This window comes from Schistocerca cancellata, chromosome 3, assembly GCF_023864275.1.
Source record: "Schistocerca cancellata isolate TAMUIC-IGC-003103 chromosome 3, iqSchCanc2.1, whole genome shotgun sequence".
Classification (NCBI taxonomy): Eukaryota; Metazoa; Arthropoda; class Insecta; order Orthoptera; family Acrididae; genus Schistocerca; species Schistocerca cancellata.
This window is the reverse complement of record NC_064628.1, coordinates 807,943,842-807,962,724: the sequence shown is the minus strand read 5'-3', so window position 1 is coordinate 807,962,724 and position 18,883 is coordinate 807,943,842. Positions and strand designations below refer to the sequence as shown.

Here is an 18,883-nt window from a genome sequence, read left to right as displayed (position 1 = left end):
ATGAGGAAGAAAAAAGTATACTGACAGGGCAACCTTAGGACTTGTCTTCTCTGGTGTTGTTGAGAGAGAGAGAGAGAGAGAGAGAGAGAGAGAGAGAGAGAGAGAGAGAGAGAGAGAGACTCCGAAAAAAAGTCGCCGCCTTTGAAGATCAAAAGAATTTTTTTATTGTTGCTAGAGCTTTGTTAACAGTCGGTAAACGAGCGCGTGAAGTCGCGCATTGGAGTGTTGCTAGTGGTATATTTTTTTTACTTTTTTAGATCCATATTTGTTAACAAATAGAAATCTTAATTAACAAACATTACGGAAAACATCTAATTTTAGATTACTATTTGCATGAAAATACGAGTATTCACACTAAATTAAAATCTGGTACAAAAGAGAACATCAATGAGAAAATTAATCTTTTTTATTGCTGGAGATTGAACAGTGTCATGTTATATACCCTATTTTTGATTTAACAAATAGGCATTTCCCGTGTCTGCATCAAATTTTAATTTATTTTCATATGACCAATAATTAAAAATGATTTAGTTTTTATTAAAAGTTATGACATAAAATTTATTAATTAACATTTCCAACAGCCTATAAATGTGGAAGTAAAAAGAAATATAATAAATACTACTAACTACGGCCGGCGTTCAATAAGTAATGCAACATTTTTTTCCTCGAAGCAGGTTGGTTTTATTCAGGATTCCAATACTTCATATTATTCCACACTCTTTTGGCTACAAACCCCTATTTTTCAACATAATCTCCGTTCATTGCGACGGCCTTATCTTACCTTACCGGGAGGGCCTGTAAGCCCGCATGGCGCCACTCTACTTATCTACGTCGGAACGAATGTCTTGCTGCATCAATAAGCTCCCCATCATCTACGTACTGCTTCTCGCGGAGTGCTTCTTCCTTCATCGGGCCAACCATACGGAAATCGGGAGATGCGAGATCCGGGCTATAGGGTGGATGAGGAAGAACATTTCAGTGAAGTTCTGTGAACTCCTCTCGGATGCGCGGAGTTGTGTGTAAGGCCTCGAGTCTTCATCACGAAGGAGAACTTCCTTTTGCATTTTTGTGGCGACTAACAGGTTGCAGTCGTTTCTTCAATTTCCTGAGGATAGCACAATACACTTGACAGCTGGACGTTGTACGATGGAGGAGGACATCAAACAGAATAACCGTTTCAGACTCCCAGAAGACCGTCGCCAGGACGTCACTGAGGGTCAGGCAATGAACTTTTTCTTCAGTGGAGAGGTGGTGTGGCGCCTCTCCATGGATTGCCGTTTTGTTTCCGGTTCGATGTGATGAGCCCGCGTTTCATCGCCTGTGACAGAAAATTGTCACCATCAGCCTCGTAACGCGCTAGGAATTCCGCACAGATGTTCCTTAGTTGCTCGTTATCGTCTTCTGTGAGGCGTCGAGGAAATCAGTGGACACACGAGTTGTGCAACTGGTGGACGACTGTGTCAGCACTGCTAACAGAGATGTCCAGTTGAGCAGCGACGTGTTTCTTTGTGATCCCACGATCACCTCGAATGAAAGTGTCCACACGGTGCAGCATTGCAGGAGTGACAGGTGTGTACGGGCGGTCGGCGCGAGGTCGGAAGTTTTGCCCGACCCTATCGCGATGGTAACAGACGCCTCGCCCAACGACTCACCGTGCTTTTGTTCGCTGCGAGGTCTCCGCAGACAGTCTGTAACCGGCCACGAATATCTGCGTCCCTCTGGTTTTCCGCAAGAAGAAACTCACTGCTTGGAACGCACCTACGTTTCAGTCGCCATTTTGAAGGCTACGAAAGTGCTGCCACCTATCGGAACTTCACGAAACTTACAGGGGGTGAAGCGGGAATAATCCACGATGTCCCACAACAAATTCCGAAATTGGTCGAGAAAAAAAAGTGTTGCATTACTTATTGAACGCCCCTCGTGGATGAAATTTGGCTTTCCAGCCAGAGACGTAGCCGCGGTAACTTTCTGCGTCCTCTCAGCCGTGCCGAATTTTTTCGGGCCCGAACCTAATCGTAACTCGGGCTGCCGTCACGGCGACGGGAGCAGAGCCGGTGAATGAGCAGCGAGACCGCGGGGTGGCTGCAAAACAAGGCGCCCGGCGCTTTCGCTGCGACTGCGTCAGCTGTGCCACCGCCTGGCTTCCCTTCGCTAGGCGCTACCCTTCCCTACCCTGCTTTCCCGGGCAGCCCCTCGACATATCGACGTTGCTATTAGCCGCTCCCGACTCCCCGCTTCCTCTCGCAACAAAGACACGCCTGCCACCTGCGCGCACTCACAGTGCGATCTTCCTGGTGCGTGGCCGACTCTCCGACGCATTCTTTTTCGCGTCTTGGGCGCTACAGGGTGGTCCAAAAGTAACGCAAAATACTGTATATCGCATATTGCTGTCTCTTCAAAAGCGGTCCGAGATAAAAAGAAAACTGATTAATTTTGGGTAATATGTTGGGTGCTGTTATAAAGCAGTCTACGAAATTCCACGTTTGTCGAAAAATAGCAGAAAAACTGTAATTTGTACACTGAGCTTTCTTTTGAAAGAACTGTCCAAACAACTGACTAGTCCAAGATGAAAGTGAATAATATTTAAGTCATAAATCTGACGCTGTTTTAAAGTGGACTACATAACTACTGGGTGACCCAAAAGTGAAGACTCTTAAAGCGACTGTCTAAATTACTGGATAGTTTAACGTAAAAAAACTGAATAATTTTTAAATAACTTATGGGTGCTGTATTAAAGATGCCTTCAGAACTACCAGATGGTCCAAAAGTAACCACAAAGTGTCGTTTGCTGATTTTCTATTTTAAAGGGAAACCCCTTGCAGTTTTCGCATCTTATATAAGAAAGTCTTGCTGCATCAATAACACCCCCCCCCCCCCCCCAATCCAATCATCTAAGCACTGCTTTCCGCGGGGTGTATCCTTTATCGGGCCAACCATATGGAAATCGGAAGTTGCGAGATTCGGGCTATAGGGTGTACGAGGAAAAGCAGTTCAGTGAACTGTGAACTCCTCTCGGGTGCGCGAAGAAGAAATGAAAACTCTGAGGTTCGCCGATGACATTGTAATTCTGTCAGAGACAGCGAACGACTTGGAAGAGCATTTGAACGGAATGGACAGTAAAACTTTGAACATAGCTGCCAAGGTTCAGTGACCGTGTCAGAATAAGCCGTCGGTCACAAATATTAAGTCAAAATTGACGTGGTTTCGACGCTACTATGAGCATCGTCTTCAGAATTAGACTAACTGTACTAAAACATTAGCTATATAGTACATTAATAAAATTAAAGTTTGTACTGACTCGAAAAGATGCAGTACGTACAAGTCACATATTAAAAAAAGGTCTCAGCCGGAAAGGCGACGCCATGAACACTTGTCAGATGGCGAGCCGCTAAGGGCTGCTCGTACTGTGGACAAGGGCTGCAACAAGACTGGACAGTGTCTTGAAAGGAGGATATAAGACGAATATCAGCAAAAGCAAAACGAGGATAATGGAATGTAGTCGAATTACGTCGGGTGACGCTGAGGGAATTAGATTAGTAAATGAGACACTTAAAATAGTAAAGGAGTTTTGCTATTTGGGGGGCAAAATAACTGATGACGTTCTCGAAGTAGAGAGGATATAAAATGTAGACTGGCAATGGCAAGGAAAGCGTTTCTGAAGAAGAGAAATTTGTTAACTTCGAGTATTGATTTAAGTGTCAGGAAGTCGTTTCTGAAAGTATTTGTATGGAGTGTAGCCATGTATGGAAGTGAAACATGGGCGATAAATAATTTGGACAAGAAGAGAATAGAAGCTTTCGAAATGTGGTGGTACAGAAGAATGCTGAAGATTAGATGGGTAGATCACATAACTAATGAGGAAGTATTGAATAGAATTGGGGAGGAGTTTGTGGCACAACTTGACTAGAAGAAGGGATCGGTTGGTAGGACATGTTCTAAGGCATCAAGGGATCACCAATTTAGTATAGGAGGGCAGCGTGGAGGGTAAAAATCGAATCGTAGAGGGAGACCACGAGATGAACACACTAAGCAGATTCAGAAGGATGTAGGTTGCAGTAGGTACTGGGAGATGAAGAAGCTTGCACAGGATAGAGTACAATGGAGAGCTGCGTCAAACCAGTTTCACGACTGAAGACCACAACAACAATACGATATATGTACGTAATATGCATTACAATACTTATAGGAGACTTATCCATGATCTGATATGCGTTTCCTGTGTTTATGCTGCAGTTTTAGTTTTATATAATTAAAAAGTGCGAGGAGAGAGGGCTGTGAGAAGAGGTCGGCCAATCGCACACAGACCGGACCTCCTTCCAGGACGACAACGTGACAGCAGCGGCCCCTATGTGAAGAGGACATAAGCACCGCGACCGACTGGTTCAATAGCAGCTTTAAGATTATCCAGTTCAATAGCAGCTTCAAGTCTAGTGACTTGGATAGCAGCGTCAACGCTAGATCACTTCGCTTGTACTCTCTATGTAGCACAGACTTCGGATTGTCTATACTGAAGAAGCTTGACTATTTTGTATGTCGTCCTTTGCTTGAAACACATCAGTGTGATTGCAAAAGTTACGGATTATAATTTTCTTTTTATAATAAAACTCATTAATACGACTCGTTTGATTGGCTGTCTAGCGATCCGAGTATGCTGGCTTCCTAGACACGACATCTACAGGTCAGTTTGTTACCACAACCTGTATTTGGCATTCACATTTTTTACCTACTCAATCACGTTGTCACATTTCAGCCTAACCTAGACCTCGGGCGATGTTACAGGTCTCTGTCACCACAGCCAAGATTTCAGGGAGATCCAGTCAAACATTCTGTCCTTTAAAGTGGGTGTCCCTCTTAGTAGGTAATCCAACGTACTCTGGCGCTCTTAATAGAGTTTCTGATCTTACGCTCACCCAGAACTGTTAGTAAAAATTGAAGACTTGTAATTTTTAATAATAAAAATGTGTTGCTGTAACAGACATTATTTACCGATTAACATTTTCACCTTGTCTACTAAGCGTGTTTGCCTTCAGAGAACAGGATATCTATGTATTAAACAACCAAATTTAGATATTTAAACGTCTACCTGGATCCTGTCTTTGGCTGTATGCTTTTATCATCCACTCATAAGTGCATTATTTATTGGCATCGAGTACTTTGTTAAAGGAAGACGTCGAGGTAATTAGATGCAAGTTCAGAATTGGGAAGAATGGGGAAGGAAACCAGAGGAACCCTGCCTTAATTGATTTAAGGAAACACAAAACTGGATGGACGGACGGGTATTTGATGCGCCATCTTCCAGAATGCTACTCCAGTGTGACATCCACGGCGTGATCTGATTCCCCGAGCCGTATTCAGTTACCAGTACCAACCTCGTACAGTAACTTGTCAGTCCGCAGCAGGATGTGCACTTGGCTGCTACCGAGGAGAAAACTGTAATGTATACTGATAACTACTTCATTTTCCTCTACCACTCACCCACCAAGTGGATGCTTCGCCCATGGTGGACAGACGAGCGCAACAAATTACGTTTCGCTTTCTCAAAGTTCAGCAAGCACCGTAGACAAATTTTCTGCAGATTATCCGAGCCTAACAGCACTGATTGAATAGACACAGACAGGAACGGCTGACAGAGCATCGTTCGCCTCGTAAAGAGTGCTAATTTCAGAGCTGCTGCACCACAGAAAGCAACAGTGGTCCCGAGCCCACAGCCCTATTGAGTAACTGTCCCGTCACACGACCCAGATCGAATTCCACCACTTAAGCGTGCCTGCACAGGAAACAGGGCGGCATGCGGTTCAGAGAAAGGACCACCCAGTGTCGGGTCTAATAGGGGCCGTACGCACTGAATGGTGACCCCCATCCTCACCTACTTCGTTACTGTTTTATATATGAATATATTATTTCTGTAATGTATCTGCCGCGCGGTTATAGGCGCCTTGTCACGGTCCGCGCGGCTCCCCCCGTCGGATGTTCGAGTCCTTCCTCGGGCATATTCTCTGTGTGTGTGTGTGTGTGTGTGTGTGTGTGTGTGTGTGTGTGTGTGTGTGGTCCTTAGTGTAAGTTAGATTAAATAGTGGTAAGCTTAGGGACCGATGACCTCGACAGTTTGGTCCCATAAGACCTTACGACAAACTTCCAAATGTCCGCCGGCCGCAGTGACCGAGCGGTTCTAGGCGCTACAGTCTGGAACCGCGCGACCACTACGGTTGCAGGTTCGAATCGTGCCTCGGGCATGGATGTATGTGACGTCCTTAGGTTAGTTAGGTTTAAGTAGTTCTAAGTCTAGGGGACTGATGACCTCAGAAGTTAAGTCCCATAGTGCTAAGAGCTATTTGAACCAAATGTCCGATACTGTTGTACTTAATTGTCTATGGAGGAATAAACAAATAAATAATAAATTTTCAAACCACGTCGTAATGGAGCTGAGCGTACGACGACTTTGGGACTTTCGACGCAGTGGCGATTCTTCTTTGAAAAACGCACTACGTTTACATGTGGCTCCAAAGACATGACTTCGTAAACAGATTTCGCAATACCATTTCTGGTTGGTAATGCGATTCTAACTGCCCTATTTTCTTCTCCACGATCGATTCTGAACGGTGCTAGGGTTGTCAGTTGTTTTTAACAACTTTCGGCTGATCTGGACGGAGTGACACTTTGTGCAGTGACGAAGTTGAAATACCAGACTGAGTATGAAGCGTTGTCTACCTCCGATATTTAACAGATGAGAAACAGCCATTGTGCTGACTAGGTCAGAAACCGTAACAGCTGATATCTAGAGGCAATTTGTGTTAGACCTAATCAAACGACGATCGGAAAACCGATATTTGACCGATCTAGCAAAACCGTTTCAAGCCTTAACATGTAAACACTGGAGAGAAAAACTGTTTCCGAAATTCAGTTTTCGTCTTCCGGAAGTTTCATGTAAACGTAACTACTGTATAAAACTGTTCTGTCGCTGCCGAGAGTCTAACCTGAAACCCATGAAGTCTTGCACTAGGTTCAACCTTAGTACCAATTGGGGTGGTATATTTTATAAGCACGCACATACTATGCAAACGACTGTGCAGAGCAGGGTGGAGTGTACCTTGTACCACAGGTGTCTCTTCAAATGCTTTATCATTGGCGTATGCAACAAGCAAAAACTGAATATCTGGGCCCCAGTACGCGTCCTAAACCTTCTTATCTTATTTTCCTTATCCTAATCCTTACGCGTGATACACGGAGGTGGCAGCAAACTTTTAGTCTTACTCGCATAACGGTTCACTAAATTTTCCTGAAAGTGTTTTGTGAACACAATGTCTTTTTTCCTGCTTAATTTCTCTGAGCATTGCTGTAAAACGCTCTTATGGGTTATACGGGCCTGTGTGTGTTTTTGTTTGTTGTCTGCCGTCACGTTTAGTTGATAAGGAGTCCAAACGCTGGAGCAGTACTCAACAATTTTTCGCACTAGCGCCTTGTATGCTGTGTGTCATACATATCCCAGTTTCCCAGAACCCTTCTACCAAATGTAAGTCTTTCATCCGTCTTCTCATTACTGACTTTACGGATTCATCTCAAGTCAAATTGCTTCTTAGTGTTGCATTTAGATAGTTAAACCATGTACAACATCCAGACGTTTACCACTGATTTTATTAACGTGATACCAACGGGTGGCATTTCTTTTTATCGGCATTACCTCCTCCATCTAAAGAGCCGCCATTCATCACAAAAGGAAATGCTTTCCAATTAATTCCATATTTCCTTTTGGTCTTTTCTCAGAAAACTCCTGTAGGCATCAGCATAGTCGGCGAACAGTCTTAATATTGTTAGACCTACCTGATATACTACTTATTTGTACTGAACGATTTGGAATTAACGTTTACTTAGGGAGTACTCGCTACTGCTTTCGCTTCTGTTCTGTCCAGTATAAATTACTAGGTTCTATGAATAAAATAATTCTTCGAACCCGTCGCATGTATATGAAGATGCTGCTTATATCTGTACACTGGTTATCAATTAACAAAGTGCTACAGTGTCAAACACGTTTCAGAAATCCAGAAAGACGGAATATACCAGTCGCCGGAGTCTACTACTTCTAAGATATTGTGGGTGAAACTTTATTTTAACCTGCGACGAATTTTTTAGGGAACTTTTTCCTCGACAGAATTCATTACGTTCGATCTTAGTGTATGCTCTACGATCAAGCAGCAAACGGATGGTAGAAATATTGGTATTTATTTGTAATTCACTTCTCTTACCTGTTTTATAAATAGGAGACATCCGCGCACTTTTCCAATCACGCAGTAAGGAACTTTGAAATTTATCTTTCTGCTGCCGTGCTGTTAACACTCATTACTTATACATATAAACCTGAGAACTGCAAAGATTTGTTGTATTCGGCGAATTTTGGTTTGTTTACATCTTGCCAGACAACAGTTCTGCTTGCTGTGGCACATGTAGAGTTCTCGCAGTATTCTATCACCGGTGTACATTCGTGCTGGTGAAAGCGGCGAAATATTTACAATGTCATTTTAAAATTTTTAAACCATCTTAATATTCAGAGTACTTCAGATGTGGTGGCCCTTCTTCCTGTTTATCACCATGAATTCCGCGTAGGCAATTCGTCCAACACGGACCCACTTCTGGTCAGAGATAAAACGGCGATTGTAACAACGAAATTTGATTACTTCTCGAAGAAGCGATTCACTGTCTCTAATACGGGAGAAACACACAGCTGCATCATTTGGCAATGATCGTACTCTTTAACAAAAGCGATTAAGTCTTCTGTGAGAATATGAAGAAAGCTAACAATGAAGAAGGAAGGTAACAATGAATTAGATGGTTTCTCGTTCTGTGTGCATTAGCTTTGCGACGAAGTCTGGGTTCAGATCGCCGCCGACAACAGTAATAATTTCCGTGGATGACGGTTCAACACTTCGGTCACTGGTCGTATGGAAATGGAAATGTGCATTCCTTTTGATTCAGGGTGCTAATATAAATGGAGATGAGAAAAACTTTCGGCATTCATAACGCGAAGGCAAGCAAGTAATAGGCTATTCTTTACGTAAGCTAATTGCCTACTTTCACTGTAGCTGCGTTTTCCTATTAAAATCTGCGTTCTTCAGCAGTCAGTTATCGAACGAGTCTGAGAAACTGCATGTGATACAAACAGTCAGAACAGAAAATGCAAGGTCCTTTACGTAATGGAAATCTGACTTCGTAGTTTCTAAAAGTGAAAAAAAGTAAAAAACAACCTAGTGACCTGTTGCACCAACTCCCTCAGTTCTGCAATGTGTTAAGACAAATCGTAACAGGTGCTGGAAATAACCTTCAAGAAGGGCGCCGGTGCAGGGAGGAACAAAAAAAAAAGCCTCAGGGGGCTAAATTTTCCGGACCGGTTTTGAAGGCAAACTACAAAAAAGAAAACATTTACTGATTACTCACGAGACATGCGTTTTCGACTTGGCCATCGTTGACGTCCGTGCAGTGGTGTAGCGCTGAAGGCGTGTTTGTGTGACGCCGGTGTCTTGTCGGAGCACGAGGGCTACAGTACCCAACACACCACAACAAACAAGTGACACAGACTGACCGACGCGCCTACAAGCCGCGCGCTTGCCAACAACGCCGCCAACCCCGCGCGCCGCTGCTGCCACCTAACGTTGGCGTCGCCAACTTGCAGGAACATGCGGCGAGGTAACGCCGATTCGTTAGAGCTGTCCGACAGATGGCACGGCGGGACACCGCACCGCTGTGTGGGCGGGAAAGTGTAGGAAAGTGTACGACTCGTGAAAGAAATGCTTCGTAGTCTGAAGCAAAGTCCGCTTAGCTTCGGTTGGAGCAATCTACGGAGATTTCACAGGTTGGTTCTGCAGTGATGTTCTCCTTTCCCTTCCACAAGGATAAGAAACAAAAGACATGTCAGACCGTTGTTTCCTGTTCTTAACATCCCGCGTGAAGGCTGGCTTCCCACTAGACATCAATGGAGCCGAAGATGACATCACTGTCAAATGATGGCGTGTGTTCACACTATACGGGACATAAACACATCACTCCGTTTAACACAATAGCGAAAGGCGGAAGTTTGGTTATGAGTTATCATCCGTGATACAAAAAGTACGGAAGATAGTATCGAGGCAGGAAATTAATAATGATAAAGATTGGCAAAATCAGAATTCATAATGTGTATTCTTGATTACGTATCGACGATAAACTGTTTAAAAGTAAAATAATAGTCAATGTGTTGACAACATGCACTAGTGTACAAAACTTATGGAAGAAAATAACTTTCACGTGTCAAGTAACATAGCTCGACGGTTCGCAGCTCGTGGTCGTGCGGTAGCGTTTTCGCTTCCCGCGCCCGGGTTCCCGGGTTCGATTCCCGGCGGGGTCAGGAATTTTCTCTGCCTCGTGATGACTGGGTGTTGTGTGATGTCCTTAGCTTAGTTAGGTTTAATTAGTTCTAAGTTCTAGGGGACTGATGACCATAGCTGTTAAGTCCCATAATGCTCAGAGCCGAGCCATAGCTCGACGAAGCTTGAACCATACATATACTACTGGCCATTAAAATTGCTACACCAAGAAGAAATGAAGATGATAAACGGGTATTCATTGGTCAAAAATATTATACTAGAACTGACGTGTGATTACATTTTCACGCAATTTGGGTGCATCGATCCTGAGAAATCAGTACCGAAAACAACCACCTCTGGCTGTAATAACGGCCTAGATACGCCTGGCCATTGAGTCAAACAGAGCTTGGATGGCGTGTACAGGTACAGCTGCCTATGCAGCTTCAAAACGATACCACAGTTCATCAAGAGTAGTGACTGGCGTATTGTGACGAGCCAGTTGCTCGGCCACCATTGACCAGACGTTTTCAATTGGTGAGAGATCTGGAGAATGTGCTGGCCAGGGCAGCAGTCGAACATTTTCTGTATCCAGAAAGGCCCGTACAGGACCTGCAACATGCGGTCGTGCATTATCCTGCTGAAATGTAGCGTTCCGCAGGGATCGAATGAAGGGTAGAGCCACGGGTCGTAACACATCTGAAATGTAACGTCCAGTGTTCAAAGTGCCGTCAATGCGAACAAGAGATGACCGAGACGTGTAACCAGCGGCACGCCATACCATCACGTCGGGTGGACGAAGACACGCTTCCAATGTGCGTTCACCACGATGTCGCCAAACCCGGATGCGACCATCATGATGCTGTAAACAGAACTTGGATTCATCCGAAAAAATGACGATTTGAGATTCGTGCATCCAGGTTCGTCGTGGAGTACACCATCGTAGGCGCTCCTGTCTGATGCAGCATCAAGGGTAACCGCAGACACGGTCTCCGAGTTGATAGTCCATGCTGCTGCAAACGTCGTCGAACTGTTCATGCAGATGGTTGTTGTCTTGCAAACATCGCCGTCTGTTGACTCAGGAATCGAGACGTGGTTGCACGATCCGTTTCAGCCATGCGCATAAGATGCCTGTCACCTCGACTGCTAGTGATACGAGGCCGTTGGGATTCAGCACGGCGTTCCGTATTACCCTCCTGAACCTACCGATTCCGTACTCTGCTAACAGTCACTGGATCTCGACCAACGCGAGCAGCAATGTCGCGATACCATAAACCGCAATCGCGAAAAGCTACAATCCGACATTTATCAAAGTCGGAAACGTGATGGTACTTTCTTCATGTCAGCATGGCGTAGGTGTCGCCACCGGCACCAACCTTGTGTGAATGCTCTGAAAAGCTAATCATCTGCATATCACAGCATCTTCTTCTGTCGGTTAAATTTCGCGTCTGTAGCTTGTCATCTTCGTGGTGTAGTAATTTTAATGTCCAGTAGTGTAGATACAAGTGCTACAGGATAGTACAGGAGGTAACCGAAAGAAATACCCATGCCCGAGGCAGGATTCGAACCCGCGACCGTAGCAGTCGCGCGGTTCCGGACTGAAGCGCGTAGAACCGCTCGGTCACGGCGGTCGGCCCGGCGGAACAGCCGGGAGTACATTGTTAATTAAATAAACGAAATTATTTTTGAGTTACAATGTAATCATGACGATCACGTTGGAGAACAGCGCATCTTCTACAAATGTACTTCACTTTAACAGTGTCAGCTTTTAAATTCAAAGAATATAAAACATAACGGTCGTGTTAATAATTAGATAGCGCTGCTCTACTTTATCAACGACACACTCATACATTTCATTCATTTGCACCGTGTTTGCGAATCGCAGGATAAAAATATTGAAAGCGAAGCGATGTCTGGCGCAAGTTACAGGTCACAAACTGCACACTTCTTCACGATGAACGAGACATCTTAGCACTGTAGCACTATGAAAACCGTATTTCACAAACCTCTTACTTGCTGCACTGCAGAGTAACATCGCGCTCGCGCATTAAGACCTCGGTTTTCCAGTTGTCTAGGGTCCAACCGGTATGGTCAGGAAGCCAGGAGGGACGCTGAAGGCGATGCCATGGTGTTAGCAACGCACTCACGTCGATCGTCTGCTGCCATAGCCCATTAACTTCAAATTTCCCCGCATTGTCCTAACGAAAACGTTCGTTGTACGTCCCACATTGATTTCTGCGGTTATTTCACGCAGTGTCGCTGCTCTGTTAGAACTGACAACTCTACGCAAACGCCGTTGCTCTCGGTCGTTACGTGAAGACCGTCGGCCACTGCGTTGTCCGTGGTGAGAGGTAACGTCTGAAATCTGGTATTCTCGTCACTCTCTTGACGCTTTGGCTCTCGAAATATTGAATTCCCTAACATGCGTCTAGCACCATCTATATCATTCCGAGTTCAAAGTCTTGTAACTCCTGTCGTGCGGCAATAATCACTTCGGACACCTTTCCATGTGAATCACCCGAGTACAGACGACAGACGTACATTCCTTTTGTACCTTGTGTATGCAATACTACCGCCATTTGTATTTGTGCGTATCGCTAACCCGCTATCTCAGAGTATGTGCGTGGGATTGACATTATGTACTCATATTAGCTATCTATTTCCCGAGTAGAGTAACACTTGCTCTGCAGCAATATATCTACATCTACGTCTATACTCCGCAAGCCACCTTACGGTGTGTGGTGGAGGGTACTTTGTGTACCAGTGTCACTTTCCCCTCGCGTATGTGTCGCGGGAAGAATGATTGCTAGTAAGCCTCCATGTGGGCTCGAATCTCTCTGCTCGTATCTCAGTGGTCTTTCTGCGATGTATACTTAGGAGGAACCAAAATATTGGTTGACTCTTCAAGGAAAGACGACTCTCGGAAGTTTAACAGTAAACCTCAACGTGATACAGAACGCCTCTCTTTCAGCGTCTGTCACTGGAGCCGGCTGAGCCCACCAAATGAACCTGTAACGAAATGTGTCGCTCTTATTTGGATTTTCCCTACTTCCTGTCTCAGTCCTATACGGTACAGATCCCATGCTGACGAGAAAATACAAGTATTGGTCGAACAAGTCTTTTGTAAGCTACTTCCTTTGTTCATCGACTACATTTTCTGTGGATTCTTCCAACGAATGTCGGTTTGGCATCTGCCTTCCTCGCGATTAATTTTATGCTGTCATTCCACTTCAGATCGCTCCGTACACATACTACTGGATATTTTACGGTTGTGACTGCTTCTAGTGATAGTTGTGCAATTTTGTAATCGTACAGTATAAGATATTTCTGTCTATGTATTCGCAATACATTACATTTGTTCAAAAACACTTTTGGCAGATCTGCCTACCTCTCCCCTCGCCTTCAACGTCTTGCTAGTAGGACGTCTCTGGTTGCCACTCCACTGTACAGTGCTCGGGCTAGAGTTGCGCTGTACCAAAACTGCTGTCTGCTAGTTTTGGTACACTGCATAAATGACATAGTAAATGGTAGAATTACCGGCAGTATCAGTAGCACTGGTAGGGAACGAAAGAAATGAACGTGTAAGAGAGAAACTCGAGCTCGGGACTTGTTTGTTCGTTTGGTTGTTTGTTTTGCACATAACTAGAACGGATCATTATTCAGTGTTAGTCCATTGTTGTATTTTATATCCGTACAGAACGTAAATTACATTTTATAACGATGTACTTGAGGACAAGATTATGGGAATGGAAGAGGATGTAGATGAAGATGAAATGGGAGATATGATACTGCGTGAGGAGTTTGACAGAGCACTGAAAGTCGAAACAAGGCCCCAGGAGTAGACAAAATTCCATTAGAACTACTGACACCCTTGGGAGAGCCAGTCCTGACAAAACTCTACCATCTGGTGAGCAAGATGTATGAGACAGGCGAAATACCCTCAGACTTCAAGAAGAATATAATAATTCCAATCCCAAAGAAAGCAGGTTGATGACAGAAGTGAAAATTACCGAACTATCAGTTTAATAAGTCAAGGCTGCAAAACACTAACACGAATTCTTTACAGACAAATGGAAAAACTGGTAGTAGCCGTCCTCGGGAAAGATCAGGTTGGATTCCGTAGAAATATTGGAACACGTGAAGCAATACTGACCCTACGAATTATCTTAGAAGATAGATTAAGGAAAGGCAAACCTACGCTTCTACCATTTGTAGACTTAGAGAAAGCTTTTGACGATGTTGGCTGGAATACTCTCTTTCAAATTCTGAAGGTGGCAGGGGTAAAATACAGGGAGCGAAAGGCTATTTACAATTCGTACAGAAATCAGATGGCAGTTATAAGAGTCGACAGGCATGAAATGGAAGCATTGGTTGAGAAGGGGGTGAGATAGGGTTGCAGCCTATCCCCGATGTTATTCAATCTGTATATTGAACGAGCAGTAAAGGAAACAAAAGAAAAATTTGGAGTAGGTATTAAAATGCATGGAGAAGAAATAAAAACTTTGAGGTTCGCCGATGACATTGTAATTCTGTCAGAGACAGCAAAGGACTTGGGAGAACAGTTGAACGGAATGGACAGTGTCTTGAAAGCAGGATATAAGATAAACATCAACAAAAGCAAAACGAGGATAATGGAATGTAGTCGAATTAAATCAGGTGATGCTGAGGGAATTAGATTAGGAAATGAGACACTTAAAGTAGTAAATGAGTTTTGCTATTGGGGGAGCAAAATGACTGATGATGGTCGAGGTAGAGAGGATGTAAGATGTAGACTGGCAATGGCAAGGAAAGCGTTTCTGAAGAAGAGAAATTTGTTAACACTGTGTATAGATTTAAGTGTCAGTAAGTCGTTTCTGAGAGTATTTGTATGGAGTGTAGCCACGTATAGAATTGAAATATGGACGATGAATAGTTTAGACAAGAAGAGAATAGAGGCTTTCCATATGTGGTGCTACAAAAGAATGCTGAAGATTAGATGGGTAGCTCACATAACTAATGAGGAGGTATTGAATAGAATTGGGGAGGAGTTTGTGGCACAACTTGACTAGAAGAAGGGATCGGTTGGTAGGACATGTTCTGAGGCATCAAGGGATGACCAATTTAGTATTGGAGGGCAGAGGGCAAAAATCGTAGAGGGAGACCAAGAATACACTAAGCAGATTCAGAAAGATATAGGTTGCAGTAGGTAGCTGGGAGATGAAGAAGCTTGCACAGGATAGAGTAGCGAGGAGATCTGCATCAAACCAGTCTGTGGACTGAAGACAACAACAACAACAAGTAACAAGAATTAGTTGATCGCGTACTTCGGCGCTTTTATGTAATCAAAGGAATTACTTTTGGTCCAATTACAGTTTACATCCACTAAGATAAAAAAGACTATATAGCATGTGTGGCAATTCCCGTTACAACTTATAGAGGGGAGTGAGTACATAATATTTTGACCTGGAATCGTACTGCTTCCGTGCTACAGCCATTTAAAAACATGATCGTAACGCGATCACTTTTACAAGTAATTCATTGGGCGTGACCCAGTACATCACTTGTTTTAAAGTTACACTCATTAACAGCCAAAGAAACTGCTCGCATTCTCGTTGACAGTTTCTCTTGAACTTGGTGCAGTACGGCCCCTTCCAATTCGGGTCTCCTTGGAGCACCACAGGCACGGCTGCCGACTCTTTCTCGAAGCCGTTCCATAATTGTGACGAAAAGGGTATGAGGTACAGTCGGATGAACAGAACTTGAATTAAACACTGAGATTTCAATTTTGCTATAAATACTGTTTACGTTTAAGTAACAGGAATGAGGATAACTACGTAGAACAAAAAGTTCCATAGTTTATCCAGCCCTTCATACACACATCAAAACAAGTTTTGCATCACCGCGGTTCCGAGAGTTCTGGGACCTGTATAGAAAATTGGAATAGATATCAACATAAACATCATTTCCGCCCTTTTTATTGCTCATGAAAACCACACACTGCATGTTGTACCACCATACAGCAAGACCTTCAGAGGTGGTGGTCCAGATTGCTGTACACACTGGTTTCTTTAATACCCAGTAGCACGTTCTCTTGCATTGATGCATGCCTGTATTCGTCGTGGCATACTGTACACAAGTTGATCAAGGCACTGTTGGTCCAGATTGTCCCACCCCTCAATGGCGATTCGGCGTAGATCTCTCAGAGTGGTTGTTGGGTCACGTCGTCCATAAACAGCCCTTTTCAATCTATACCAGGCATGTACGATAGAGTTTATGTCTGGAGGACATGCTGGCCACTCTCCTCGAGCGATGTCGTCATACTGGAGGAAGTCATTCACAAGATGTGCACAATGGGAGCGCAAATTGTCGTCCATAAAGACGAATGCCTCGCCAATATGCTGTCGATATGGTTGCACTATCGGTCGGAGGATGGCATTCACGTATCGTACAGCCGTTACGGCACCTTCCATGACCACCAGCGGTGTACGTCGGCCCCAAAGCAGCAGGGAACCTCCACCTCGCTGCACTCGCTGAACAGTGTGTCTAAGGCGTTCAGCCTGACCGGTTTGCCTCCAGACACGTCTCCGACGATTGTCTGATTGAAGGCATATGCGACACTCATCGGTGAAGAGAACATGATGTCAATCCCGAGCGGTCAATTCGGCATGTTGTTGGGCCCATCTGTACCGTGCTGCATGGTGTCGCGGTTGCATAGATAGATCTCGCCATGGACGTCGGGAGTGATGTTGCGCATCATTCAGCCTATTGCGCACAGTTTGAGTCGTAACACGACGTCCTGTGGCTGCACGAAAAGCATTATTCAACATGGTGGGGTTGCTGTCAAGGTTCCTCCGAGCCATAATCCGTAGATAGCAGTCATCCACTGCAGTAGTAGCCTTTGGCGGTCTGAGCGAGGCATGTCATTGACAGTTCCTGTCTTTCTGTATCTCCCCGAACAACATCGCTTTGGTTCACTTCGAGACGCCTAGACACTTCCTTGTTTAGAGACCTTCCTGGCACAAAATAACAACGCGGACGCGATCGAACCGCGGTATTGACCGTCTAGGCATGGTTGAACTACAGACAACACGAGCCGTGTACCTCCTTCGTGGTTGAATGAGTGGATCTGATAGGCAGTCGGACCCCCTCCGTCTAATAGGCGCTTCTCATGCATGGTTGTTTACATCTTTGGGCGCGTTTATGACATCTCTGAACAGCGAAAGAGACTGTGTCTGTGATACAGTATCTACTGTCAATGTCTGTCTTCAGGAGTTCTGGGAAGCGGGGTGATACCAAAACTTTTTTTGATGTTTGTACATTCTCATTCAGTTTACAGACGGTTCGCCACTTTCGGTTTTTAGGAGAAAAAAATGAAATTTCCGTGAGGCATTGTTGGCCAGCAGGCCCATCCGGAAAGTTCGGCCGACGAGTGAGAGACGTATTTAGTAGACGCCAGACTGGGCGACTTGCGTGCCGGTGATGAGGATGAAATAATGATGAGGACAACACAACACCCAGTCCACGAGAGGAGAAAAACTGCAAGCCGGCCGTGAATCGAACCCGGGCCGGCTGCATGTGAGGCGATCACGTTGCTTCTCAGCTAAGCAGGCGGGTTTTTAGGGGAATCTAGTAAGACGCTGATCGTATGCGCAAGAAAAGCTGAGATAACGCATGATGGTATGCAAGACACCTAACGTACAGATAATGCAGGTATGGACTTAATTGATCAAAGCTACTAGGAAACTATCGTAGTCTATGCTTACTTGCTACGATCTACGGAAGGCCAAGGTAGTTTTACAATCCGGGTATTAGGGGGCTACAGTTCGGCTGAGCGAGTGACAAACAACGGTGCGCACGGAAATGTAGAAGCTGTACTTTCACAGTGTCATAACTGTGTACTACCAGAGGATGGCCTAAATTTTCACGCGGGAGCAATTACTGAGGCTGATATATTACAAATGTACTTTTTCTCCTTAAGAGATGAGATCAAGTTGGAGGTTATTCCTTATGAGTAACGCTGTTGCCTAGCGGTAGCCTTCAGCGCGGTGCTGTCGCCGCTGCAGTGCTTATTGCTCTTCATGTTTTACTGACCCTTTTAATACATACAGACGAAACGAACATCGCACTGGAGAAATCTGGGACCACTCTGTATAAGTGGCACGTAAAATTCCACTTCAAATATCATTTTGCTTGCAACAACAAACAAACGAACGATTTCCGAGCAAACAGGATGTTCTCATCAAAGTTGTGACGTGCGAGGTTGGTCCCAGCTACACATTTGCAAAAGCGAAATTATAAATATCTGCAGAAAATCCAAAGAAAATGCACCTTGTAACACTTACGAGGTACGCCTTGTATATGTATCCCTCCTTGCTTCCCTTGTAGCCATAATCTCACAAAATCTGAGCAGTTTTATAAGATCAGGTGCACTCATTGGTAAAGTATATAAATGCGTTCTGAAATAAAGAGTATTCGACATAGAGCAAAAACTTAATATAGGATACGAATGTGGCTGGTTGAACAAGCAATGTAGCATGAGCCAACCCTTTTTTATAGTGTTAAAATCTCACATCCCC

The 18,883-nt window shown here is 44.4% G+C and overlaps 1 protein-coding gene across 1 annotated transcript in view; it reads right to left on the bottom strand.

Annotated features, from left to right (window-relative positions):
- LOC126175873 (transmembrane ascorbate-dependent reductase CYB561) overlaps positions 1–9,585 on the bottom strand; it is a 299,849-nt gene extending 290,264 nt beyond the window's left edge. The window contains exon 1 of the mRNA XM_049922898.1: positions 9,427–9,585. Within this exon, the coding sequence (XP_049778855.1) occupies positions 9,427–9,452 (26 nt within the window). The 5' untranslated portion in view covers positions 9,453–9,585. The remainder of the gene's footprint in view (positions 1–9,426) is intronic.
- Positions 9,586–18,883: the final 9,298 nt, after the last annotated feature.